Genomic DNA, 27,003 nt, shown 5'->3' with positions numbered 1-27,003 from the left:
TTTTTCCTGTGACCAAGAAGGGCAAGCCCTGATCACGTGATGAATGTACAAAAGTAGTTATTGTTAATTCATTTAGTGCAAAAGCAGGTAGCAGACTAAATTGAGGCGTTAAGAAAAAGGTTTATTATATTAGTTCTATTCATTTTTTAAAATATTTTTAGTTATACATGAGCATAATATTTTATTTCATGTATTGATTTTTATGTGGTGCTGAGGATTGAACCCAGTACCTCACCTGTACGAGGCAAGCGCTCTGCCACTGAGCCCAACCCCAGCCCAGGTTCTATTAATTTTATGTCCTGCATGGTTTAGTTTTTTTCCTTAGAAGAAGGAAAGGTTTCTAGCAGAAATGGTTAAGAAAATGTTCGTTGTCTAGAGTGCACTGAAGCACACTTATAATCCCAGCAACTCAAGAGGCTCAGGCAGGAGGATTACAAGTTTGAGGCCAGCCTCAGCAATTTAGCATGACTCTGTCTCCAAAAAAAAAAATAAAAGGGCTGAGAATGTAGTTCAGTGATAAAATGCCCCTGGATTTCATCCCTTGCACCAAGAGAAAAGAAAGAAAATGTTTAGTATCTAAAGTAAAATTTTATGCAGTTAATCAAAACTCTGCATCAAAATGTTTGAGAGGAATAGACAATTAGCTAGAAACAGAAGTAACCAGTAACATTTTTAGTTCTCATTTATTTTAGTGAACTTTGAACTCTTCATCTAAATTTTATTAAATAATGTCATTTTTAATAAGGCAAACTTTAATAATGGGCTTATTTTGGCAGCCTGACCAATAAATAATGAGACATAAGGAAAGCTGAGGGAAATTGACAAAAGATAAAACTGTTAATATGGAGTTTCATCATTGAGCAATGAATAACACTAGTTCCAATTTGGGAAAGCTTACTAGGTTCTTAGGTATTGTTTTCTGTTACTGCATATTAATTCATATTAATAAATGATCAGTCTTCCATTGAGTTATTAACAAGATGTTAGGACAGCTTTGCACTCAGTGGGGAAGTTTAGATGCACATAGAAAAAGCTTTAGATGTAATCTTCAAAAAATGAGTTACATATAATACAGCACATAGCAGTACTCTTACGAAGAGCTTAGATATAATCCTACATTGGCCATATAAAAGAGATTTATGATTCTGCTATCTGCTATTGTATATTTTAATAGCAAATTGAATAAAATTAGTGTTATTTTGTTCATTATTCTTGAACAGTGCGTTTCTGTCTCCTGTGTATCAGACATCGTCTTAGTGGGGACAGAGAAATTAAAAAACATCTTCCCTGTCTTCAAGCTGCAGAGTCTAGATAGACAGACAAAGAAATAAACAGTTTATAATACAATGTGATAACTATTCTGCTAGAGGTAACTAAGCTAACACAACAGGAAGACAGAAGGATTTAAACAGTTCCATTGTGGATATGGGGAAGAGAACAAGTGAAGAGTTAGGAAAACTTACTTTAAAGAGTTGAACCTTGATTTTAGAGCCAAGAAAAGAAATTTTAAGAGGGCCAAAGATGGGGAACAGAATAAAAAATTTTCTAGACATCCACCACAGAGTGTACAAGTGTATATATGGCATTAGGGGAAAATTGCAAGCAGTTCAGATGATGGGATTTTGGGGAAGTTTATTGATATTGGGAATAGAGAGGTAATCAGGGTCTAGATCATGGGACCTTTATATCATGTTAATGAGTTTAGACTTTATTATAAGGACAGAGGAAAGCCATTTAATGATATTTTAAAAATGTGATATGATTTGATCTATAGTTCATTATAAAACTGTATGAAAAGTATATGGAGGTAGAATTTACAGAACTACCTACCATTTCCAAACTAATACCAATAATCATTAAGAAAGAAGTCAAAGAACTGTCATGTTTCTGGCATGGAATCTATTGTAGAAGAGCAACCACATATTCTTTGCAGTATTGAGAAGTAGAGTGCAAATGATTTTAAGGACATACCCTAATAACGAAGCCACAAATAATTAATTTCAAAAAAAATTATAAATACAATTTTTATTCAGATTTCTTCAGTTACTAGTTTGAGCAAAGCATCATATTAATAGAGAGGTCTGTGTATGTTAATGAGCTCAATTACTTTAAGGAATTCATACATTCAGCCACTTTTACCAATATCTAAATCTGTCCATAGTAGGCACTCAGAAAACTCTGATGAGATGGGTGAATTATAATAGAGAACTTAAAATGAATAACACTTTTTAACTCTTCAAAATTTTTTCCACATCTCTTTTAGCCCCAGTTTTTTGCTCAACAGTAACTAAAGGCCTTGAACAGGGGCCCCCCTATGCTGTGTCCTGCCTACAGGTGGATTTTGTTTGATTCATAGTTTTCAAATTAAGTTTGAATTCATTATTCACAATTTAAAATTTAAAACTTTTATATAAAAGTTGAGAGTCTTCATTTTCTTGAAAAAGAAGATGATAAGACAGTGCTAAGTTCACTACTGCTACATGCTATAATTGGCTGGATTGGGTAGTAATTGTTCATGTTTTACCTAAGTCATTACTTGGCTGTTGAGTGGGTGACTTTCATTAACATCTTATTTATAGAGGTTTTTGGAGAAAGAGGAATTGTAGACAAGAAATAAATTCAGTTAGTGAACACTGACTCCATTAATATTAATGGTACTGTCAGCTGAGTGCCTAATATATGCTGTTTCATTCTGAAATATTACAATATTTTCTATTCCTGTTTTGTAAATAGAGAAGGTATGTTACAAGTTAGTAATTAACAGACCTGGCTCCTGATTTCTAGACCTCATGTTTTTCCTTGTGTAATTCCTTTTCTAAATTTTCTAGATGAGCTATGTAGGCAAAGGCATTGTTTAAAGGTTTTTGAATTTATTAGATTATAAGCAAGAATCATTTTAGGGGCAGTGTGTTTTTAAATGTTTGAAATGGTATAAATTCGGCTTAGCAATTTTAAATGTTTGAATATTTATGTATATAACACTTTCTGCTATTACTGTTATTTATTTACTTGCTGGCTTTTGGCAAAGCTAGAAGGGTCTGAGACATCCTATCATTGCTGTAAGTCATTTTTTTTAAGTATTAAAAGTTCATTCAGGAATGTATTTGTCAAAGTTAAAATTGCTAAAGATTCCTTCTAAGAATGGTAATGTTAAATATAAATGGTAGGTGGCTCTTAGGAAGAGAGCAGTTTTTGTTCTTCCTAAAGATTAAATGTTTTTCTCAAATAATGTAATTCTGGAAGTTAGACTAATTTGATGATTCTCAAACATTTTTATTCCTTTAATATCTTCTGTACATGAAGTTAAGACCTATAAACATTCATAAAAGAAGAAAAGAATTCAACACCATTTAATAATGGTGAGGGCAATCACATTGAGAAAGACATCTTCTCTTGTTCCTAAATTGATGTGTCATTACTGGCAACAACTATTTATGCATTCTGCAAAATGTAGAATTTAAGAACTAATAGGCATAGGTATTGGACTCTTGGCAAAGAAGGAAACATGTACAGAAGAAATTAAATGTGGTTAGATGCCATCATTGAATGTTAGTACCTGCTTTTGTTCTTTGTTACCTATGTTCTACAATTGATAAGGGTCTTGGAGATTGCTTTATAAAAGTGTTTATTGAAGTGGAGAAATACAAGATGGTTCGTTAAGTATTCTCTTTTAAACTCTAATTTTAAAAAAAACTTTTAACTCTCTATTTTATTTTCCTTCTTTAGAACCTGTCAGGTGAAGGTATATTTTTGCTTTTTAATTTGGCTAGAAGCAATTTATTTTTAAAGAAAATATGTCTCCCCTGAAGATACATGGTCCTATCAGAATTCGAAGTATGCAGACTGGAATTACAAAGTGGAAAGAAGGATCCTTTGAAATTGTGGAAAAAGAGAACAAAATCAGCCTAGTAGTTCACTACAATAGTGGAGGAATTCCAAGGATATTTCAGGTATTAACTAAATTTTGTTTTTAATGGTTCTTGGATCAGGTCCATCAGTAAATTGCTAAAGACATAATAAGTAACAGAGTAGTCTCTCTTGTTTCTCATTTCCAAGACACCAATACTTTTGTGTACATGATTTATAAAGTATTTAGCACCAGTATTGGCTGTGTATAAGAGAGCAAGAAATAGTCACCCAGTATTGAAAAGAAAACCAGTGTGCAGGAACTTAGAAGGATTATATCTTTTTAAATAACTGTATTTTTAAGTTATTTAAAAAAACACATTAGGACAAGCTTAGTTAATCCTTTTTTCTTTTTATTTATTTTTTTAGTTGTTGATGGACCTTTATTTTATTTTTTTATTTGTATGTTGTGCTGAGAATTAAACCCTGTACCTCACACATATGAGGCAAGCACTCTACCACTGAGCCACAACCCCAGCCTTCCTTTTTGGTTTTAACATAGATGATGAATTCATCATTAGGTTAGTATTAACTTTTAAGAGGATTTACTAGTGTCTTTTAAAGCCAGTGTGTATTTCCTAAATATTTCTGCCAAAAGTCATAGTATGGACTATTTAAGGATAATTGTTCAAGATTGTTTAGATAAATATTTTCTTGTAAGATTTTGAAGGATCCTCTTTATTTTATCACTACAGAAAATTGTTAGTTTTGTTTCCACTTTTCTACTGCTTCTCTTTTGCAAATATGAGTTACTTATATGTTGAATTTAAGAACATAATGTCTGCTGGGTGTCATACACATCTGTAATTCTAGCTATTCAGGAGGCTGAAGCAGGAGGACCTTAAGTTTTAAGGCCAACCTAGGCAATTTAGAGAGACTGTCCTGGAATAAAAAATAAAATTAAAAAAAAAAAAAAAAAGATCTGGGTTAGAGCAATCCTGGGTTCAATCCCCTGCACTACAAAAACAAAACAAAACATAATGTCTCACATTTTTCTGTCCTTAAAAATCCTTTATTGGGGGCTGGGTTGTGGCTCAGCGGTAGCACGCTCACCTAGCTTGTGTGTGGCCCTGGGTTCGATCCTTTATTTATTTTATGAAGCAATAAATTTAAAAAATTGTATTTATAAATAATTAAAAATAAACAAAAAAATCCTTTATTGGGCCTTTAATAGATGAATGGATAAAAAAATGTGGCATATGTATACACAGTGGAATATTACTCAGCAATAAAAGAGAATAAAATCATGGCATTTGCAGGTAAATGGATGGAGTTAGAAAAGATAATGCTAAATGAAGTTAGCCAATCCCAAAAAACCAAATGCCGAATGTTTGATTTAAGGAGGCTGATTCATAGTGGGATAGGAAGCAGGAGTATGGGAGGAATAGACGAACTCTAGGTAGGGCAGAAGGGTTGGAGGGGAAAGGAGGGGGCATGGGGTAATTAATGATGGTGGAATGTGATAATCATTATTATCAAAGTACAGGTATGAAGACACGAATTGGTGTGAATATACTGTGTATACAACCAGAGATATGAAAAATTGTGCTTTATATGTGTAATAAAAATTGTAAGCATTCTGCTGTCATATATAAATAAATAAAAATCTTTTTAAAAAATCTTGTATTGGTTAATCAGGTTATACAAAAGTATAATATTTGTTCTAAACTAAAATACTCTGTTGAAGAGGAGTATATAACTATGCTTAAATAAAAATTTTCGTTTGTCTTTGCTTTTAACTATGAAAATGAATTGTTTATGATTTTATATATCAGATAAGTTGGAGGTGGTGACTGGTAATTGAAATATCTACTGATTGTTCATCTCAACAAAAGAAAGTTGTTTTGAAATAGAATCATTTTTTTCAGTCCTCAGCCAAGGTTGACACTGAGTATTTGAATAGTTAAGCAAACATAGATAGGCGCACAATGACTATATTTGCATTCCAGCCTCATCTCAGTTCTGGGTCAGTTTACATTCAACAGTCATTTTCTAACCATCTATAGGTTACAGTTGTGGAATCTGTGGTAAGGGCTAAGAATACAGAACTGAATGAAACACCATTCCCCTCAGTTAAACATAACCAAATGCATTTTCAGCTGTAAAAGTATTTCAGTGATACTGAGATAACAAAAGAAGTGAGTGGTTTGTACTCTGGGAATTTAGAGGATAAATAGGAGTTTTCTAAACGTAGTAGAGGTAAGGCAGAAGTAATTTCTCTACATGGACAAACACAAATATGAGTCAACATTCAGGGAAATAGGAAATTAATTTAAAATAAGTGGGCAGTGGGGAGTGAGTGGCAGATTTTGCTGATTCTTCTTTATCCCAAGGTATCTCAAGTTCTAAGGAGCCTAGCATCTCAAATTAATGTCCTTTGGGGATAGACAAGATATTGAGAAATTAAGGACATGTAGGAGATTTCATGGGAGGTTAAGAATGAAAAGTCCTAAAGAAAGGAAAAGGTAGTGAAAGAAGCAGGAAGAAGAAAGGATTGTCAAAAGACTCAGGTCATTAGATTTAGGAGGTGAGAGAGAAAGAGTCTGGGGAGATTCCCTATCTGAGAGAATGGCAGTCCCTTTTGTGCATTCTGTGAGGGGTAAAAAGAAAAAGTTGTGGTTTGAAGATTGAGAGAGATGAATTATTTGAGATTTCAGGCATTCAGAAGGTAAACAAGCCTGGAGTTCTAACGGAGAGGTCTGGACTTGGGATAAAGAGTGGGGAACTCTTAGCTGGTTGCAGTAGCGCACACCTATAATCCCAGAGGCTTGGGAGGCTGAAGCAGGAGGATTGTGAGTTCAAAGCCAGCCTCAGCAATGGTGAGGTGCTAAGCAACTCAGTGAGACCCTGGCTCAGTGTTGAGTGCCCCTGAGTACCAAAAAAATGAGGGATTTAGCTCAGTTGGTAGAGTATTTGTCTTGTATGCACAAGGCCCTGGGTTCAATCCCCAGCACCACAAAAAAGGAGTTAGGGCTGCAATTGTGGGGGCTACATGGGATTTTCAGTTGTTGAAGTGACCAGTTTCAGAATTATTCTCTTGTTAATGAGCAAACTTGCCTACTTACATTTTTAAAAAAAATTTTAAAGATTTTTTAAAAAAATGGTAAATAGACTGATGTAATGTCTTTATGTTACCTATTTTTATGTTTTACTAGAGAAAATCGGTAAAATAGTTTTTCATTTTTATCTAAAAAGTGACAAAGAATATTTCTCCCTAATTAAAATTAATGAATGTTATTTCTTTTTTATACTGTTTAAAGGGTATGTCTTCAGCAAAAGGCAGCTTTAGAAACCTTTGTGTAGGCTGGGGATGTGGCTCAAGTGGTAGTGCACTTGCCTGGCATGCATGCGGCACTGGGTTCGATCCTCAGCACCACATACAAATAAAGATGTTGTGTCCGCTGAAAACTAAAAACCAATAAATATTAAAAAATATTCTCTCTCTAAAAAAAAAAAAGAAACCTTTGTATATTCTGCTAAGGAAGAATATTAGAGGATAAGGCTGGCAGGGATAATTTAGGTAATAAAGAAACTTTAAGATTTATTAATTTAGTGTTGTCAAAGTTTCATTCAAGAAAAATGAAAGTATTGCTTTAAACTGTTTTTTAAAAATATTAGTATTGTTGAAAGTTTATTTTTGATGTGTTTTTAGAGTGTGAGGATGGTGGCTTGGATTAATGTATCCTTTTACATTGCAACTACCTAAATGATTTACCAAATAATCTTGCAAAGTGTTTGTTCTAAGAAAAAAAGAAAAAGAGACTAATCCAATTTGGTTTTCTGTCTTGGTGATAGTATAACTGTCTAGGCTCCAAAAATGGTTAGCTCACTGGTTAGCTCACGTAACTTTAGAACTATATCTTAAAATAGGAATTTTCTGCCATAAGAGCAAGAGAGCTAGGATTATTTTCTAAAGTCAAGTTTAGAAGTATGTTTGTATCTTCTAAAAGCTTAATCTTTGATTTAAATGTATCAAGAAATGGGAACTCTTTGGTTAAAAACAGATTGAATCAGTATGGAGAAGAGTGAGAAACACTGCTTGGAAAGTATAGAGTTTAGTATTCATTATATAACTTATTGTACATAATTTATATTTTTGATGTTAAGATAATACTTCTTTTGTTTTTGTCAGCTAAGTCATAACATTAAAAATGTGGTGCTTCGGCCCAGTGGAGCAAAACAAAGCCGCCTAATGTTAACTCTACAAGATAATAGCTTCTTGTCTATTGACAAAGTACCAAGTAAGGAAGCAGAGGAAATGAGGTTGTTTCTAGATGCAGTTCATCAAAACAGACTTCATACAGGTAAGCATTAATCATCCCATGGTCTGACATGATGAATACTGATAAAGTATTCAACAAAATATTGGTAAATTGAATTCAGTAGAACATTAAAAAAGGGCTGGGGTGGTGGCTTAGTGGTAGAGCACTTGCCTAGTATGTGTGAGGCACTGGGTTCGATTCTCAGCACCACATATAAATAAAGGAATAAAATAAAGGTTCATCAACATCTAAAAAAATATTTTTTAGTTGTCACCACCCCATCGCCTAAAAAAATATTTTAAAAAAAGAACATTAAAAGAATTAATTGTACACCATGACCATAAAGAATTTATTCCTAGGATGCAATGTTCAGATATGAAAGTCAGTTTATAGGGGCTGGGGATGTGGCTCAAGTGGTAGCACGCTCGCCTGGCATGCGTGCGGCCCGGGTTCGATCCTCAGCACCACATACAAACAAAGATGTTGTGTCTGCCAAATACTAAAAAAAAAAAATAAATAAATAAAAAGAATCAGTGATAATAACACCTGCCAGTTCATGTGCCCCTATTCTATGTCTGGCCCTGTGGTAAGTATTAAAAAAAAAAAAAAAAAAAGAAAGTCAGTTTATATATCACATTAACAGAATAAAGGACAAAAACTGTTGGATCATCTCAATTGGTACACAAAAAGAATTTGACAAAACTCAACATCCATTCATGATAAAAACACTCAACAGACTTAGAAGGGAACAACTTCAATGATAAAGACCATATGTCAAAAACCCGTAGCTATCATACTCAACAGTGAAAAAACTGGAAGCTTTTCCCCTAAGATCAATAATAAGACAAAGCCTGGGGGCTGGGGATGTGGCTCAAGCGGTAGCGCGCTCGCCTGGCATGCGTGCGGCCTGGGTTCGATCCTCAGCACCACATACAAACAAAGATGTTGTGTCCGCCGAAAACTAAAATAAATAAATAAATATTATTAAAAAAAAAAAAAAAAAAAAAAAAAAAAAGACAAAGCCTGGGTGTGATGTTGCACACCTATAATCTCAGCTACTGAGGAGGCTGAGGCAGGAGGATTGCAAGTTTGAGGCCAGAGTGGACAACTTCTTTATCAAGACGTTGTCTCAAAAAGAAAAAAGAGGGGCTGGGGATGCAGCTCAGTTGATAAAAGTGTTTGCCTTGCATGCACAAGGCCCTCAGTTCGATCCCCAGCATCAAAAAAAAAAAAAAAAAAAGAAAGAAAAAGGGTTGGAGAAATAGCATGGTGGTAGAGCACCCCTGAATTTAATCCCAGTACTTCAAAAAAAGAAAAACAAGGCAAGGATGCCTGCTCTTGCCACTTCTAATCAGTATAGCATTGGAAGTCTCAGAGCAATTACTTAATAAAAAGATTCCAAATTGGAAAGGAAGAAATAAAATTATCTCTGTTTACAGATGATTTCATCTTATATGTAAAAAGCCCTACAGATTCTATAAAAATATGTAACTAGGAAAGGAGGAGGATTTAAATTATAATTGGAAAAGTTACCTTATTGCATTAATCTTAATAGACTTGCCTATCTGAATCTGTGTGAATCTTATTCCTAAGTTTTATTCTTCCTGTGAGAACTGAGTTCTATAGAAAATCACATAATATACTCAGGTCCTAAATGTATTTATAGGCATCTTTGTTTCAGGCTCTATCATGAATACTTTTCTAATATTTTATAGTTGTCAAAATTTTACTAGAGTATTTCTCAATTTAAGTGTAACATTAAAAACATTAGAAGGGTTGTGAGTGTAGCTTAGTTGAGCACATATTTAGCAGGTACAAGGTACTAGGTTGAATTCCTGTCACCAAAAAATCCCAACAAAACTCATAAGCATTAGAAAATTAAAATGTAACAGCATTACTTTTTATATTTAGTTGATAATGCTATTTGGGTACACTGATTTTTTTTTTTTAAGTTGTCAGTGGACCTTTATTTTATTTATTTATTTTTTATATAGGGTACTGAGAATCAAACCCAGTGCCTCACACATGCTAGGTAAGTGTTTACCACTTAGCTACAGCCCTAGTGCTGGCACAGCATTTTTATAAAATAAAAACATTGTGATTGTTTGCCATTTAGTACTTACTCATTCATGCCACCAAATCTAAGCTAAGTGAACTTACTAAGCAGTTGGATTTTATTTATTTTTGGTGCTGGGGATCAAACTCAGGCCTCATATAAGCTAGGCAAGTTCTCTGTGTATCCCCCCAGCCCCTAAACAGTTGAATTTTAGAATCAAGAAATTGAGGACAGTACTATTTAAAATTCTTAGGCCAGGTGCAGTGGCATATGCCTGTAATCCCAGCATCTCAGGAGGCTGAGGCATAGAGTCCAAAGTTCAAAGCCAGCCTCAGCAACTTGGCAAGGTATTAAGCAAGTTGGTGAGATCCTGTCTCAAAAAGTAAAAAAGACATCCCTGGGTTTAATCCTAGGTACTAAATAAATAAATAATAAAATTCTTCAACTATGTCAGAAATTTTGTCTGCATTTTTGTTTTTCTTTTATTCCATCATATCAATGATATTGACTGAATTGCTGTCATAAAATTGATGTAAGAAAAGCATGTCTTTAAATGCATTGCAGTGGAAAGCATAGTAGACAGGTACCCAAGCTTAAATAACATAATAGAAGACTCTGCTTCAGACCTAAAACAATTTTGGGTTCAGTCCTACCTCTGATTGTTATTTCATTTGTGGTTTTAGACAGGTCACTTAACTTAGTTTCAGTCTCTAAAATGAAAGTTGTGTTATCTTAGTATCTGGGCATTTTAAAGAATGAGGGCTCATTTATGTAAAACATGACTGTGTGAAGCAAGTCATTCCTATTATTAAAATTGCTGGCTGTAGGCTTGATACTCGTTCTTTGATCTTGTACAACTCATTTTAATCTTTTAGATTTAGTTACCTTAGCTTTCCAAAGGGGATTTTATATACTTTGCAGGGACTAGAATAAGACAATGAATATAAAAATACTTTGAGAAATATAAAGCATTTAATATTAAGTGTAGCATTCAAATCAATGAGAAAAAATACTAACAGTTGGTGAACTCTGTTTATAAAACAAAGCTGATAACTAATCGTTTAAGATGGTAAAACAAAATTTTTTATCTCACTTCTTTCATCTAAATAGATTCAGATTGATTGAAAATTTGAATGTGAAAAGCTAAAATGATTAAGTATTATTAAAAGGTGGAGTTAGCTAGGCATGGTGATACAGCCTGTAATCCCAGCAGTCTGGAAGACTGAGGCAGGAGGATCTCAAGTTCGAGGTCAGCCTTGGCAATTTACCAAGACTCTTGACACAAAAAGGTATAGAGATGTAACTTAGTGGTAGAGTACCCCTGGAATCAGTCCCCAGTTTCATCCCTAACACATATACACAATCAAGGCTAGCCCCAGCAATTTAAGGAGACCATATACTGGAATAAAAAAGGTGTGTGGGGACTGGATTACAATATACTCTCTGGTTGGAAAAGACCTTCCTGAGTACTACATAAAAATGAATTGGGCTGGGGATGTAGCTTAATGGTAGAATGCTTGGCTAGCATGTCTGAGGCCCTGGGTTGGATCCCCTGCATCACATGAATACACACAAAAACAAAAAACTCTGGACTGTATAAAAACTTAGACAATGAAAAAAAAAAACTTAGACAATGTCTGTATCAAGGGGAAGAAAAAGACAAAGGAAGAAAATTATTAGCCAGAATAATATATTAATACCATTAATATACAAAAACCTATTTTTCAAATTAGTAAGAAAAAAGACAACTCAATAGAGAAATGGACAAAAACTACAAAATATTCAGGAAGAAAAATAGATGGCCGTTAATTGTAAAATAATTTTCAACTTCAGTAATTGAATCAAATTCTTACTGTCACAATGACATTGGTGTGAGGGGAAGCATGGAGATGTTCATGTATTTGATAGGAACTTAGATATATTTTTTGGAAGACTGTGTACTAATGTCAGTTTGGTTTAAAATGACCCATTAACCCAGCAACTGTTATTCTAAGGAGTTTCTTCTACTAAAATTATTCTATTGGGCTGAGGTTGTGGCTCAGAGGTAGCATACTCACCTAGCATATGGGAGGCACTGGGTTTAAGCCTCAGTACCACATAAAAATAAAATAAAGGTTTTGTGTCTACCTACAACTAAAAAATAAATGTTTCAGAAATTATTCTATTAGTAGAAGAGGAAATGTGGAAGGATGTTAAATATTGTTTGCAATTTTGAATAAACCTTCCAAAATAATCATCAATGGGAAATTTGCAAACTTTTAAATAAAAAATATAAACTATTTTGTACATCTTTGTGGGATTCCATGTGAAGTTTCAATTAATGTATACATTTTAATTAATAAACTTGTAGACAGTGCCTTAGAGTGTGTTTTTGGAGGTGTGTCATTATTTCTGACATGTTTCCTTGGCATCTGGAGTCAGTGTTCATGCTCTAAATAAACAGTGACCTTTAACTCTTTCAGACTGTTAATTACCAGTATCATAGGAGAATTTCTAGCATTTTCTTTTTTTTTTTTCCTGTAATCTCAGCAACTCGGGAGGCTGAGGCAGGAGGATTGAGAATTCACAACCATCTTCATCAAAAGCAAGGTGCTAAGCAACTCAGTGGGACCTTGTCTCTAAATAAAATAAGGGCTGTGAATGTGACTCAGTAGTTAAGCATCCTTGTGTTCAATCTCTGATACCAAAAAAAAAAAAAAAAATTGTCCAGGCTCAAACTTGACATCTTCATTTCTCAGCCTCTTGAGTACCTGGGCTTACAGGCATGTGCCACTGCACATGGCTAGTATTTTCTTTTTGGTTTGTAAAATTTATCTCCTATTACATGATCTCACATTTTTGTGTTATCTGTTTCTTTACTGGGGAGTTTTGTTCTTTTTGGGGGGCATGGGCAGTACTGGCAATTAAACCCAGGAGTCCAGGGATGCTCTACTACTGAGCTACATCCCCAGCCCTTCAAAAAAAAAATTTTTTTTTTTAAATTATAATTTTGAAACAGAGTCTTACTAAGTTGCTTAGGCTGCTCTCCTTCTGCCTAAGCTTCCCAAGTAGCTGGGATTATAGGTATGTACCATTGTGCTTGATTTAGCACACAATTTTAAGTACTTTATATCTCAGGTGTATATTTTTATCAGAAAGAATTAGTTGTTCTATCTTTTACACTCTGTTTCTTCCATTTCTTCAATATTATGTAATAATAATAATGCTAAATCTTTTTATTAAACTAAGTATTTTGGATTTTGTTCACCAGCCATGAAACCTTCTCAGGGTTCTGGTAGTTTTGGAGCCATTCTGGGAAGCAGGACCTCACAGAAAGAAACCAACAGGCAGCTTTCTTATTCAGACAATCAGGTATGTTCATTTGTATCTTTCTAGCTTATTTAAAAAGATGATAGTTATGTACAGATATACTAAGAGGTTGAAAGAAGTGGAATTTAGATTATAATGGCTAACATTTCTGGCATTATCACAGGATATTTTCCACAGAGCTGAAATTCATCATTTAGGCCACCTTGATTTCTTCCAATTAGTTTTGTGACAATCTAAGGTTGAAGTATAGGTTTTAAAAGCATAGTTTTTGGGGGCTGGGGTTGTAGCTCAGTATTGTGTCCATCTACAACTTAAAAATAAATAAATAAAAAGCATGGCTTTGGAATTAGGTATGAGATCAAGACTTGATGTGTCACTTATTAGTTAGGGGTCATTGGAAGTTTAAGTATCCTGAGCTTCAGCATCTACTTGTAAAATTGCAACAACAGTGATATTTCAAGGATTGCTGGGATATAATTTATGTAAAATTATTTAATTAATTGTATATTATACCGCATACTAACAACCGTAGAAATGTTTGCTACTATTTCTGTGATGCACTTTGGGTCTGTTCTACATTAGGGACTTTGCCTGTATACTGTATGAAATAATTCTGTTTTGTTGAGAACTTCTGTTTACTTTTTAAATAGTTTTTCTTTTATACATGTTATTCTGCCAGCAATGAGATGTACTGTGTACCAGTAAATCATACTAATGCAACTTGGCAGTACTTATGTCTCTTTTGTGTTGCAAAGGTAAGCCAGGCATAAAGTCAGAAACTTTTTTTTTTTTTTTTAACTTATTTATTTTTTAGTTTTCGGTGGACACAACATCTTTATTTTATTTGTATGTGGTGCTGAGGATCGAACCCAGCGCCTTGCGCATGTCAAGCGAGCGCGCTACCGCTTGAGCCACACCCCCAGCCCTAAAGTCAGAAACTTTAAACCTCTTTTATAAGTTAATTTAGGGTCCTATTGGCTTGGCAGAAAAGTGATTACTAGTCCTCTTCTGGACTAAGCAATAAATAAGAAAAAAGTTTTGTTAGGATTGTCATAGATGAGATTTTTGGGGGACTTTTTATTGAGGTATAATTGTCATGTAGCAAATTGTACATATTTAAAGTATAATTTGGTATGTTTTGACTTAGGTATTAAACCTTAAAATCATTGCCATAATTAATGCAATGAACAGAACCATAATCCCAGTAAGTTTCTTCATCCCTCTTTGTAATCCTCCTTCCTCCCCCTCTCTCTGGTCCCTGTATGGAAACAACCACTGTTTTGCTTTCTATCACTATAGATAAGGTTGTATTTGCTGTAGTTTTCTGTAGGTGGAATCAGTTTGTATTTTGGGAGGACTTTTGTGGGGAGAGTCTGTATTTTTCCCCACTGAGCATAATTATTTTTAGATTCTTACATTAAAAAAATTTTTTTAGTTGTCAATGAACCTTTATTTTTATTTATTTCTTTGTGGTGCTGAGAATCGAACCCAGGGCCTCACACATGCTAGGCGCTCTACCACTGAGGCACAACCCCAACCCCAGATTCATAGACTTTTAAGTAGGGATTTAAATTTTTGTAATATTTCTTAAATGTGTTTAAGTATTAATGTACATAGCAGATATATTTATACTTCCACAAAAATTCCATTAGAGGGATTTTTTAAAACTTTTTTTTAGTTGTAGATGGACACAAGAACTTTATTTTTATGTGGTACTGAGAATTGAACCCAGTGCTTCACATGTTCTAGGCAAGCACTCTACTACTGAACCATAACTCCAGCCCCTATTAGTGGGATTTTAAAATCAATTTTGTGGGTTGTAATTACAAAGGAAGTTGAATAGAAGATTTATTTATGTTAAGAATAAATATTGGGGGCTGGGGTTGTGCCTCAGTGGTAGAGCACTTGCCTAGTATGTGTGAGGCACTGGGTTCAATCCTCAGCACTGCATAAAAAAAAATAAATATTGATTTCTGAAAAGTTTATTTTGGTTTTATTTTTATGTATGTATAATAGAATTTGATGTAAAATATTTATTTGAGATGGTGGTGGATATTTTCAAAGAGATGCAGGGGTATACATATTTATGCTACCATATGAGAGAAAAATGAAGTATTGATTCTGTTTGCCTGGAGAAACTAGGGAAGAATATAAGGGTGTGAGAGTAGCAAGTGGAAGAACTGGGGATGTGGGGATGAGGTGATATCGAGACTTCTCAGTCTGTGGCTTTTAGTATTACTTTTTGAATTTTTTTTTTTCCTTTTGTGCTGGGGGATCAAATCCAGGACCTGGTGCATGCTAAGCAAAGGAGCTATATCCTCAGCCCTGAACTTTGAAAATTTATCACCCTCTGAAAATAAATTTTAACTTTTTAGCCCATTTATCCAGGTGACCTTAGAGGTTTATTTTCTATCTTAAGATTGTAATTATATAAGAAGATTATCATTGGACATGTCTTCCATAGAGAAATACATAACTTAAGTGGCAGAATGTTCACCTAAAGCATTATTTCCCAGCTAATGTGTTTACATTACTGTACTCTCTCTGAATGTTCTTGCTTTGTCTACAAGGTAGATTCTTTGATTCATCTTCTGTCAGTGGACTCTTTCTCATCTTCCTTCTCATCATTATATATGTTTTATTCCTCCAAACTCAAACCTCCTTAAGAGGCACATGACAGTGTGTTAGCACACAGAATTTGATGTTCAAGTTGTGGTAATCAAATGTCATTGTTGCTTTTTTTTTTTTAATAGTGGTGCTAGGGACCAAATCCAAGGCCTCATGATGCTAAACTTGGGCTCTACCACTGAACTACACTTCTAGCTCCTGTCACTCCATCTTTACTTATCATAATCATGATTGTATATTTTTATCCAAAGATTAATATTCATGCTGACCACTAGAACTATGTCTTTGTGTATCTTTTTTTTTTTAATTAATACTTCAGAGTGTGGATCTTGCCTCCTTCAGGTATGCTGTGGAATTTTTAAGTTTACAAGAATATTATAGGAAAACAGGTATCAAGCTCAGTTTCTCACACATGAATATGCATTAGAATCACCTGGAATGCTTTTAAAAATGTATATGTCTTAGGGATTGGAGGTATAGCTAAATGGTAGAGCACTTTCCTAGCAGGTGCAGGGGCCTAGGTTTGATCCCCAGTAGTGAAGTGTGTGTGTGTGTGTGTGTGTGTATGTATACATACATATTTATATATATTGATGAATATATATAATTTATATATTGATGAATGAGTTTCATCCCAGACCAATTAGGCTAAACTCTACTAAGATAGGTCTGCAGTTATATTTTTTTGAAGCTCCCATCAAGAATCATAGGTCTTATTGCAATTAATTTGAAGATTAACTGGCTCAAACTTCATTCATACAGGCCTCTTCAAAAAGAGGAAGTTTGGAAAATAAAGATGATGTTCCATTTCGAAAAGTTCTTGGTACTCCTGGTAGAGGATCCATTAAGACAGTAGCAGGAAATGGAATAACCCGGACAATTCCTTCTTTGACATCAACATCAACACCTCTTAGATCAGGGTTATTAGAAAACCGGTAGGAAAAATTTTCGTTACTTAATCATTTGATTATCTGCTTATAAATATCTTTTAGGCCTTTTAGAAATTTGAGAAAAAAATTTTTAAAGTATACACTACATTTTTGTAGATAATTATAGGTATTTGTCTTATGTAGTTTATGTCAGTGAAATGTATGTATTAAGCATGCAGATATACAGTATATTCATTTAAATATGGTATAGAGAATTAGTAGTCATGTTTTCTGTCCTTAAATATATTGGTGTATAATTTTTAATGGTATGAGATAATTACCTTTTAAAAATAATCTTTTATTCTTTGTTCTCTATAGCACTGAAAAGAGGAAAAGAATGTTATCTGGATCAGAGCTGAATGAAGATTACCCTAAGGAAAATGATTCATCATCGTAAGTTGCTTTAAGAACCATTTTAATACTAGATGAGGGTTTTTTTTTTTTTTTTTTTTTTTTTTGGTATGTGGATTGAACTCAGGGCACTTATCCACTGAGGCACATCCCCAGCCATTTTTTGTATTTTATTTAGAGACAGATTCTTGCTCAGTTGCTTAGGGCCTTCCTAAGTTGCTGAGGCTGGCGCTGGCTTTGAACTCATGATCCTCCTGCCTCAGCCTCCTGAGCCACTGGGATTAAAAGCCTGCGCCACCACTCCTGGCCCAGATGAGTATTTCTTATAACGACTAGGATAAGATTAGAGGAATGTTCAGTTTGTGGGACATTCTATAGATTGAAGAGCAGGATTTAAAGTGTTTTGGTGACAATGGGTTGTAGGTTCAATGGAGGGAATTCATCCATTGCTGTTGCCTTTGTTTCATTGTACTTGTTCTTTCCTGCCTAAAATTTGGAATACTCACAGGAAGACTATAGCCAAAGAACTCCAAATAATGTTTCTTGCTATTTGAGTCTGAACCTATCTTTCCTTCCTTCTATTATTATTATAATTATTTTACCTTACTTGCATAAGTAGTTAGCCTGGGGTTAAAAGATTGTGAGCCCTTCATAGGTTGTAGGCAAGGAGCGTTCATCTTTCAGGGATGTTTTCTGGGTTGGACAAAAGGGAATAGATCTGCAGCAGGGATGTCACCAACTCATAGTCCTCTTTCTTAACACATGAGGATTTTTTTTTTCTCCTTCAAGATGAGAATACTTAGTACATAGTCAGTACTTAATATCTCAATACTTTAATAAAAATCAGTTACTGTTTAACTCATATTTCAGATCATGGGGTCACAAGAAAGGAGCTAGAAAAAAGTCAAAGAAACTTCTAATAATAATTGGTTCTGATGCTGTAATAGATATGAAAGTCTGGATAGGTAATAGAACGGGAACCTGAAACTACAGTCACCTGATCTGAGCCTCTGGTCACCATGTGCTTTTCAGGCCATTGTTGATGTAATTGCCCATTGCAATTATGTGGGAACCATACTACCAGCAAGCATGAGAGCACCAAGTGGTACCCTAGTGAATTCCCTTTATTCCGAACAGATTACTTTCTGTCCTTATTATGTAGCAGCAACCTTTCCTCTTAATCATCAGTCATTTACCTCTACTGTTGAACCCCAACGCAGAGAAAAGACCACCGAGTCCAATTTTAAATCAAATTAAAGCAATCTTGTATTTGTGTACACAAAGAGAGTTGATCAGCGGCTGTCTCTCCTAACGTGGGCTAGAGACCAGCCCCCCACCTCTCTAGGAACAAGGTTTTATAGCACAGAAAGTTGCAAAGGGGAGTATCTTGAGAACTCACAGCTAACAGGATTTTGATGAGCATAATAATACAAAGGCAGATAGTAGGTTAATGATCTATGTGGTATTTCAAGGTAGGGAGTAAATTTAGATCCAACATCAGAATTTATGAGGTTTCAGAGAGAGTTGTTATCTTGTCAGGGGGAGCGAGGATTTATGAGGCACCATAAGGTTTTAGAGAGAGTTGTTATCTGGTCAGGGAAAGCCAGGCATGGGTGAGTTCAAGGCACGGGCAGGAATTCCAAACAAGTTTAGAAATTTCAGTAATTTGTAGTAAAACAGAAATTAACTTTTCATGACTTTGTGACGAGATGGCTCCCAATATTAAGATGGAATTAGGCTGGGTTCCTCACTACTAGGGTGGTAACCTCTTTCCTTGTCTGTTGCTCTGCCAGGATGAGGGGCCCAAAATGACTAGGTAACTTTAGTTTTAATTATTTTCTTACTGTGCCTCCTGGTAAAATATCTGAAAGTCAGAGTCTATAGCAATTTAAATCAGGGGGTGGGGGACTAGGAAACAAATTCACCAAGTGAATTTTGAAAATAATGGTGAGTGGGACTACTCCTACTTCTACCCCTTGGTTCAGAGATCTAGGTATTCTCTATAAATGTAATGATTTGTTGATTTAAGGTGTAGATTGAACATCCCTAGTCCAAAATTCCAAAATCTGAAACTCTTTGAGTCTAACATGACACCTCAAATGGAAAAACCACATCTGACCTCCTCACAGTACTTTAAACACAAGTTGCACTAAAAATAATTTATAAAATTACCTTTAGGGTAATGTGTATGAGTTATATATGAAACAAAATAATTTTGTGTTTAAATTTGGGTCCTATCCCCAAGCTATTATATGTATGCAAGTATTTCAAAACATTAAACAGTTCTGGTCCCAAGCATTTTGGATAAAGGATATTCAACTCAATCTATATTTATCTTGAAGGGCATCACATTCCTAATAAGATCATCTCTAAGCTGCACTTTTAAAAGCTATTATAGTATGCCACCTAAAACTGTCTCAGATTTGACTTAGATTTCAAATTATGTATGTATTTACATTTATACATGTATATGCATATATATGAATACTTAGAGAAAAAAATTATAGAAATTATAGAAAAAAATTGCAATGCCTACCAGGCTAGCAGCTTTGGGACAATAACAGATGTGATAAGATGAGTTGATTCTGTGGTCATCTGCCCTTGTCTTATCTTTTTTCCTGCAGAGTAGACTCCTTGTGAAGGGAAACCTATTCTGTAGCTTTTATCTGGGCCATCATGGCTGTTTTATTCATGGGCCCTTTATGGAAGTATTGGAATGAGTTAGGTCAGAGATTAGCTGACTTCACTTAATAAGTTAGCCTGCTGATTGATACTTTCTCTTTAGTGGAGTTCTCTGGTAAAACAGATCTTTACCTTTGTACATACTTTCATAAACCTGTCCATATACTTCCAAAAATAATTTCTGGATCTTCCTTGCCTTTGACCATCTATCTAAACTCCTTGCCACCACCCAGGAGTCCATGTCCCACTTTTTTCTCACATGAAGTGGATAAGGAGATGCATTTCTGAAAACTCTGCCCAGTAAAGGATTAACCCTTATCATTGTCTTTCAGAGAAGTAATTTAATGGGGCTATAATTCATTTTCATTTTGGAACAGTGTCCTGAGATGATCCATCCATATTTATTTCTTTCCTTTCAGCTGATCTTGGGAATGTCCTAGGCCGGTTCTTGTTTTCAGTTCCTGATTACTTGGGCTTAATCCAAATAGACCTGCTTCCTTTTTTTGATGGATCAATGCTGTGCTTCTCTGATCTTATGACTTCATGGATATGGTAGCACCCAGATCATGAGAGTTACCTCTGGGTACATAGTCCTTTGATGACCAATAGGCAAATGCTTAGACTCTTCCAGGGCATAGTAATTTGCCAAGAGTAGTATGCCACACTGAGCACAGTGGTGCACACCTGTAATCCCAGTGACTCGGGTAGCTGAGGCAGGAGGATCAAATTCAAGACTAGCCTGGGCAACTTAGCAACACTCTATCTCAAAATAAAATTTTAAAGGAGCTAGGTACATAGCTCAGTGGTAGAACCTTCCCGGGTTCTGTTCTCAGCATACCATTCAACACCCCCACACACACACACAAAAAAAAATTATGCCATATTTTATTGATGATGTGTTAACTTTCTGCTGCAGACAGCATAGTTTTGCTCTAGAATTAAGGTTCCAGGCTGCATCTTCTGTAGATAAGTGACTCTGCACAATGTCTTTGTCCTGAAGTTGGTATTTGGCTCCACAGAGCCTGTAATCTTCTCTCTTGAGCATATCAATACTCCTAGTAACAACCAACCAGTTCCATAGTCTTTATGGTTATTATTTACTCCATATCACTTGTAACAGTTCTCTACTACTATATAATAAACCACTTCGTAATTTAGTAGCTTAAAATAGTAACTATTATTGCTTATTAATTTATGTTCACCTTAGTTCTGCTTACTTGGGCATGGCTTGGCCTCTATTGCTTGGATTTTCTGACTTTCCCATGCATCTATAGTCATTAGGTGGACTGGTTAGGGTTTGACTGGTGCAATCAAACTTCATATGGTTGGCTGTTGGCTGGCTATTGGTTTTGGTGATTGGGCCATGTATCTTTTGCCATCTAGCAAGCTGGCATGCGGAGTTACTCATATAACAGTGATGGGGTTTCAGGAGAGGAGAAATTTACAAGACACCTTTATACTTAGGATCTGAACTCACACATTGTTACCTCTATCACATTCTTTGTGGAAAGGAAATCAAGCTAACCCCATTAAAGGATGAAAGATTAGACTGTACTTCTGAATGAGAGGCATGGATACAGAGGGGAATAAAACAACTTTATCGAGGTGCAGTTTACACATCTTAAAATTCACCTGTTTTACATATACAATTCAATGATTTTTAGTAAATTTATTCACTGATATTCTATCACTGTAATCTGGTTTTAGAACATTTCTGTTACCCCAGTACAGTCTGTTTTACAATCATTCTGCCAAATTTTTAAATGTTGTGGAGATTGCATTAGCCGTGTCCACTTTTATTTATCCTGTCCCGATGGAGCACAAATGAAATTCTTAGGAATTATAATACTATTGGATACCATAAGTATTACTACCAACAGTGGAATTTCTGTTGCCATTGTCAAATAAGTGCCCCAATTCCAGAGCCTTATCCTTAAAGTATGCTTCCTAGGCCCATTAATTGTACCAACTGTTGTAGATCAGATTCCCCAAAATTAGACTTTGAAATGGAGGTTAGTATACCAGTGAGTTATTAAGGAAATATTCACAGGGGAATACAGGAAGGGAGCAAGAAAACCAAGGTAGTGAAGGGTAAGAAATGAAGCATGGGTGTGGTCTTGGACCAAAATCACACAGAGGTTAGACTTCATCCTGGTCCTAGAGAAAGTATCTCATACCTTGAGGGCAAGCCTAGTTACTGGCTCTGAAACATTGATCTAGGATGATATGAGGGTGTAGAAGAGATATCATAAAAATAGGGCCAGAGGGGTTTTGAGTGGAACACTTAACATTGTTAGCCATTGACTTAATTCATGATGATTTCCCTAAGTTAGCACTTTTATCCAAAGCATGAACTTTTCATTTGAATGGACACTGTCTACTTATGAGTTCAGGTATCTGGGAATAATGGAGGGGGAAATGGGCTTGTTTGAGAAGGTTTAACTTTATATTTATTAACTTAAAATACTTTGATTATTATAAGTTGAACTGATAATGACATTTAGTAAATAGTATTATAGATCATACACAATGAAAGAACATTTGGGGGTTTTTTTGTGGGGGGGGAGTGGTACCAAGAATTGAATTCAGGGGCACTCAGCCACTGAGCCACATCCCCAGCCCTGTTTTGAATTTTATTTAGAGATAGGGTCTCACTGAGTTGCTTAGTGCCTTACTTTTGCTGAGGCTGGCTTTGAACTTGTGATCCTTTTGCCTCAGCCTCCCAAGCCACTGGGATTACAGGCATGTGTGCTACCACACCTGGCAAACATTTTGGTTTTTGTTTAACTTTTTATACATTAAGCTAGCTCTTGGTAATAAAAGGTTATTTTCATAATTCTTAGCTAATTCACTGAGCACTTGAAGATTTAACAACCTCATTGCCTAACTTTTAGGCATATCAATGACTTTGGCACTTGAAATGTAAATTTTTTAATGACAGCTGTTAAAATTATTAATATCTTTATATATTTATATTACATTGATTTAAAATTATTAACTATAGGAACAACAAGGCTATGACAGATCCCTCCAGAAAGTATTTAATCAGTAGTAGAGAAAAGCAACTGAGTTTGAAACAGACAGAAGAAAATCGGACATCAGGTAAGTTTAGGTCTTTTATATAAGATTTATTTGATACTGTATTAGATTAGAAATAAATACTTAAACTGGGACATATGTCTACATTATTCAGGAATAATGCAAAATTCATTAAGTAGTTATTCGGCTCTAATTCATATCCAGTATTTAGCCAAAGAATGTGTTTGTGTGTGTGTGTGTATTTTTAATTTTATTTCTTTATTTTTTGCAGTGCTGGGGATTGAACCCAGGGCCTCACACATACTAAGCAAGTGTTCTACCACTGAGCCACATTCAAAACCTGCTAAGATATTTTTATAGTGTTAGAAATATAAGGAAACTTGTATTCTCTCTCTCTCTCTCTCTCTCTCTCTCTCTATATATATATATATATATATATATAGGATCCAAGCTTTACCTTCTTTCTCTTTTTGACTGTCTAAAATTAAGCTCTTTTGTTGTCACAGCTACTAGGACCATAGATTGAATCAGAGAAGTTAAATTGGTTGAAATAAAAATTAATCAATGTTGCTACTTATAAGATAATCTTATTTAGAAGATATTGAAAGTGTTGTCTAAAGCCGTTGTTTAAAATTGCCTTATAATGTTTTTATAAAAACGGAAAGGATGTTTATGAGTTTTTGTCAGATGTTTCCCACATTGACCTAGGTGTCTGATTATAGGAAATTCTTAGAGACTCAGATATCTGGTAGTGATTGGAATATCATGTCAGCTTAAATTGAAGCAAGCTAAAATATGTTGTAGTTTTGATAAATTGATAATTAAGAATTTACTTAGGTCTCTGAAGTGTTCTCCTATTAGTGGTTTGGGATTGTTATATTGATTCCTACAGAAAGAAATATCTAATATGAGTCTTAACTCTGAAATATTTAATACTTAAATGATATAAACTCAACTTGTTGGTTTTCAGCTTTTATAATCAGCCAATAGTTAGAAAGCAGAAAAATATATTTTCCTTAACTTTAATAATGTTGAAGTTAAGGAAAATATAGAAGTGTATGGCTGGGGCTCAGTGGCAGAGTGCTTGCCTAAAACGTGTAGGGCACTGGTTTCCATCCTCAGCACCACATAAAAATAAACAAATAAAATAAGGGCATGCTGTCCGTCTACAACTACAAATATATATATATATATACACACACACACACACACACATACATACATATACGTGCAGTAGAGTCACAGGGTTAATCAGTAAAAGAACTAAAGTTAACACAACTAATAATTGGTTGGAGAGAGGAGACAAAAAGTATCCTCAGTACACATCTTTGTGGACCTCAGTTTGTGGTCATGTGAATGAAAATCTTCTAATTTTCTATAATGAAGAGTCAACTGATACTGTTTAAAATGAATACATAAAGAAATAGTAGAAAGGCAGTGGAATGAGATGGATGTCATTACTCTAAGTACATGCATGAAGACACAAGTGGTGTGACTCTATGTTGTGTACAACCAGAGATATGAAAAATTGTGCTATATGTGTAATATGAATTGAAATGCATTCTGCTGTCATAACAAATTAGAATAAAATTTTAAAAAAGAAATAGTAGAAAGCACAGACTTCTAGCACTGTATAGAAGAAGAAAAACTAAGTTTCGAAAAATGGTTAGAAACTAGAATCAAAAGTTTATAGAGCTTTTGGGCAAGGGAACCTTGCTTTACTATTCTTTTCCCATAGTACTTAATCTCTAAATATACGTGTTTTAATTTGATGAAAACAAAGGGAAAAAACAGTTTAATGTAAACAAGCCCAGTGTATAATTTATTATTAAATGAATTTGAATGGTTGATTTAAATGTTAAATTTTTCCTTTGTTTGTTTGTTTTATAGGGCTTTTGCCTTTGCAGTCATCATCATTTTATGGTAGCAGAGTTGGGTCTAAGGAGTACTCTTCTGGTGCCTCTAACCTAGACAGGTATGCATTAATTGTGTGCCTTATGGAAAATTTGAAGAGCTTTCTTTTTCAGAATTTTGAATGATGGAATGGGCTATGCATTATGTTTCTAAGTGAATTACCAAATTTAAGCATATCAAAATTAAATGAGATACATAGAATTTTGACAGTTCAGTTAGAAATTACTTTAGAACTATGTTAGTTTGATATCTCTCACTCTACTCTTTTGCTTTGTCTCCCTCTTTTTTTTTTTTTTTTTTGTGGTACTGGGGATTTAGCACAGGGGCACTCTAACACTGAGCTACTCTCCAGTCCCAGCCCTTTTTATTTTTATTTTTCATTTTGAGATAGGGTCTTGCTAAATCAGTGGCTCCAAGTTTCCTTAAATTTGTGATCTTCCTGTCTCAGCCTCCCAAGTTGCTGAAAATATAGGGATGTGCCACTATGCTCAGCTCTAACTTGATCTCTTTTCAAAAATTTTTTCAACAAGTGAATAATCTTAGATCTCAGAAAACTTACACTGAGGCCACAGATTGTGATTGGTGACATTATCAGATTCTAGACCACTGTATTTTCCATCCTCCCAAGTAATGAGCCTAATAAGATTTCTCCTGAGGCCTTTTTAATGATGCCTTTGTTTCCAGTGTATTTGTTAAGCTGCTTTCTAAAAATTAAGTTTTTTTTTAAACAAAAATTTCACATGAGTATCTTTTATTGGAAAAAGCTAGTCTGAAATTTAATTGTTGATTCTATATATATTTTTTAGGTTTATTGGATACATATAAGACAACTGCTAAGCACTTGTTGAGAAGGCATGATTGTAGAATGTGGTACAGAGGGGTGATGGTTTAAAATGTAAAAAGTGAAGGTATATAATATATATGCATGTATAATATATATGGTGTGTAATGTATATTCTGTATGATGACCTGTCATATTTTGTCTTTTTATTGGAGGTTAATTGAAAGTGATAAAGACATCTTATTTGTAAAAATGATTAAGATGAAGTAAACAACTAGATACTATATATTTATGTATATTCAACCTTGTGTGGTACCTCTCAAGTGCTTTATGACTACAGTAGTAATAAGTTATTTATACTTAAAATCTTGAGTTATTTCGTCTCATTAGAAGAATTTTGAAGCAAATGATTTTTTAAAAAATGCCTAAATTTGGTTTGCAAATGGTTTATTAAATACACAAATTTATTAAAATAAAAGAATGAGCATATTCGTTCCAGATAGGAACATTTGGGAGAAAAATCATGTTAGTGCAAAGCTACCCTCAAATATCATGTGAAAATTTCCAGATTGGTGTGAAAACCAATAATGAGCAAAAACTGAAGTCATAAGGCACAAGTCAAGTATTGAGAACTGGGCTTCAAAACCAAAATGAGGCTGGGAATTGTGACTCCACTTAGAAGATATGAAGCTGGGTATCTAGAACAACTCTCTGAGCTAATAAATGAGAGCAAAACGTTTCTGTATAACTACCTGTTGTTGGACTTTTAATTTGCTGCTTACTGATGCTCTCTGAATAGGAAACAAAAAGATTCAAAAATGGGACTTACAACAAATGGCATCTGCTTCAGTGTTACCTATATAGGGGCAAGAATTAAGAATCCAAAACATAAAGTCCTGTGTTCAGTAGAAGACAAGGCAGAGGCAGTTACCAAGCATTTGGTAAAAAGAAGATCATGGAATGCAGTAGAGTGAGGAAGTGATCTGTATAAATAAAATTAATAAGATAATTAAGTTGGGCTTCTTGGTCTATCCTCCATATCTTCTGAGTATTACAGGAAAAAAAGATGAAGGAGAATAAAGGCAAGAAATAGTCAGAGAAATAATGGATAAAAATAATGAAAGTCCTCACATTGAAAAACCTCCA

The 27,003-nt window shown here is 34.5% G+C and overlaps 1 protein-coding gene across 4 annotated transcripts in view; it reads left to right on the top strand.

The window, feature by feature from the left end:
• The window catches only part of Usp37 (ubiquitin specific peptidase 37), an 83,614-nt gene that overhangs the window by 5,437 nt on the left and 51,174 nt on the right, over positions 1-27,003 (top strand). For all 4 annotated transcript variants that reach the window (XM_046439626.2, XM_046439627.2, XM_046439624.2 and 1 more), the window contains 7 exons: positions 3,727-3,950; positions 8,039-8,210; positions 13,475-13,575; positions 16,924-17,096; positions 17,409-17,483; positions 23,128-23,225; positions 25,053-25,137. In XM_046439626.2, coding sequence (XP_046295582.1) covers positions 3,795-3,950; positions 8,039-8,210; positions 13,475-13,575; positions 16,924-17,096; positions 17,409-17,483; positions 23,128-23,225; positions 25,053-25,137 — 860 coding nt within the window. In that variant the 5' untranslated portion in view covers positions 3,727-3,794. The remainder of the gene's footprint in view (positions 1-3,726; positions 3,951-8,038; positions 8,211-13,474; positions 13,576-16,923; positions 17,097-17,408; positions 17,484-23,127; positions 23,226-25,052; positions 25,138-27,003) is intronic.

The sequence above is a fragment of the Marmota monax genome, unplaced genomic scaffold (assembly GCF_021218885.2).
Source record: "Marmota monax isolate L192 unplaced genomic scaffold, Marmota_monax_Labrador192_F-V1.1 WCK01_AAM20220418_F8-fsc00041, whole genome shotgun sequence".
NCBI lineage: Eukaryota > Metazoa > Chordata > Mammalia > Rodentia > Sciuridae > Marmota > Marmota monax.
Note: the sequence above shows the minus strand (reverse complement) of the source record. Positions and strands in the feature narration are given on the sequence as shown.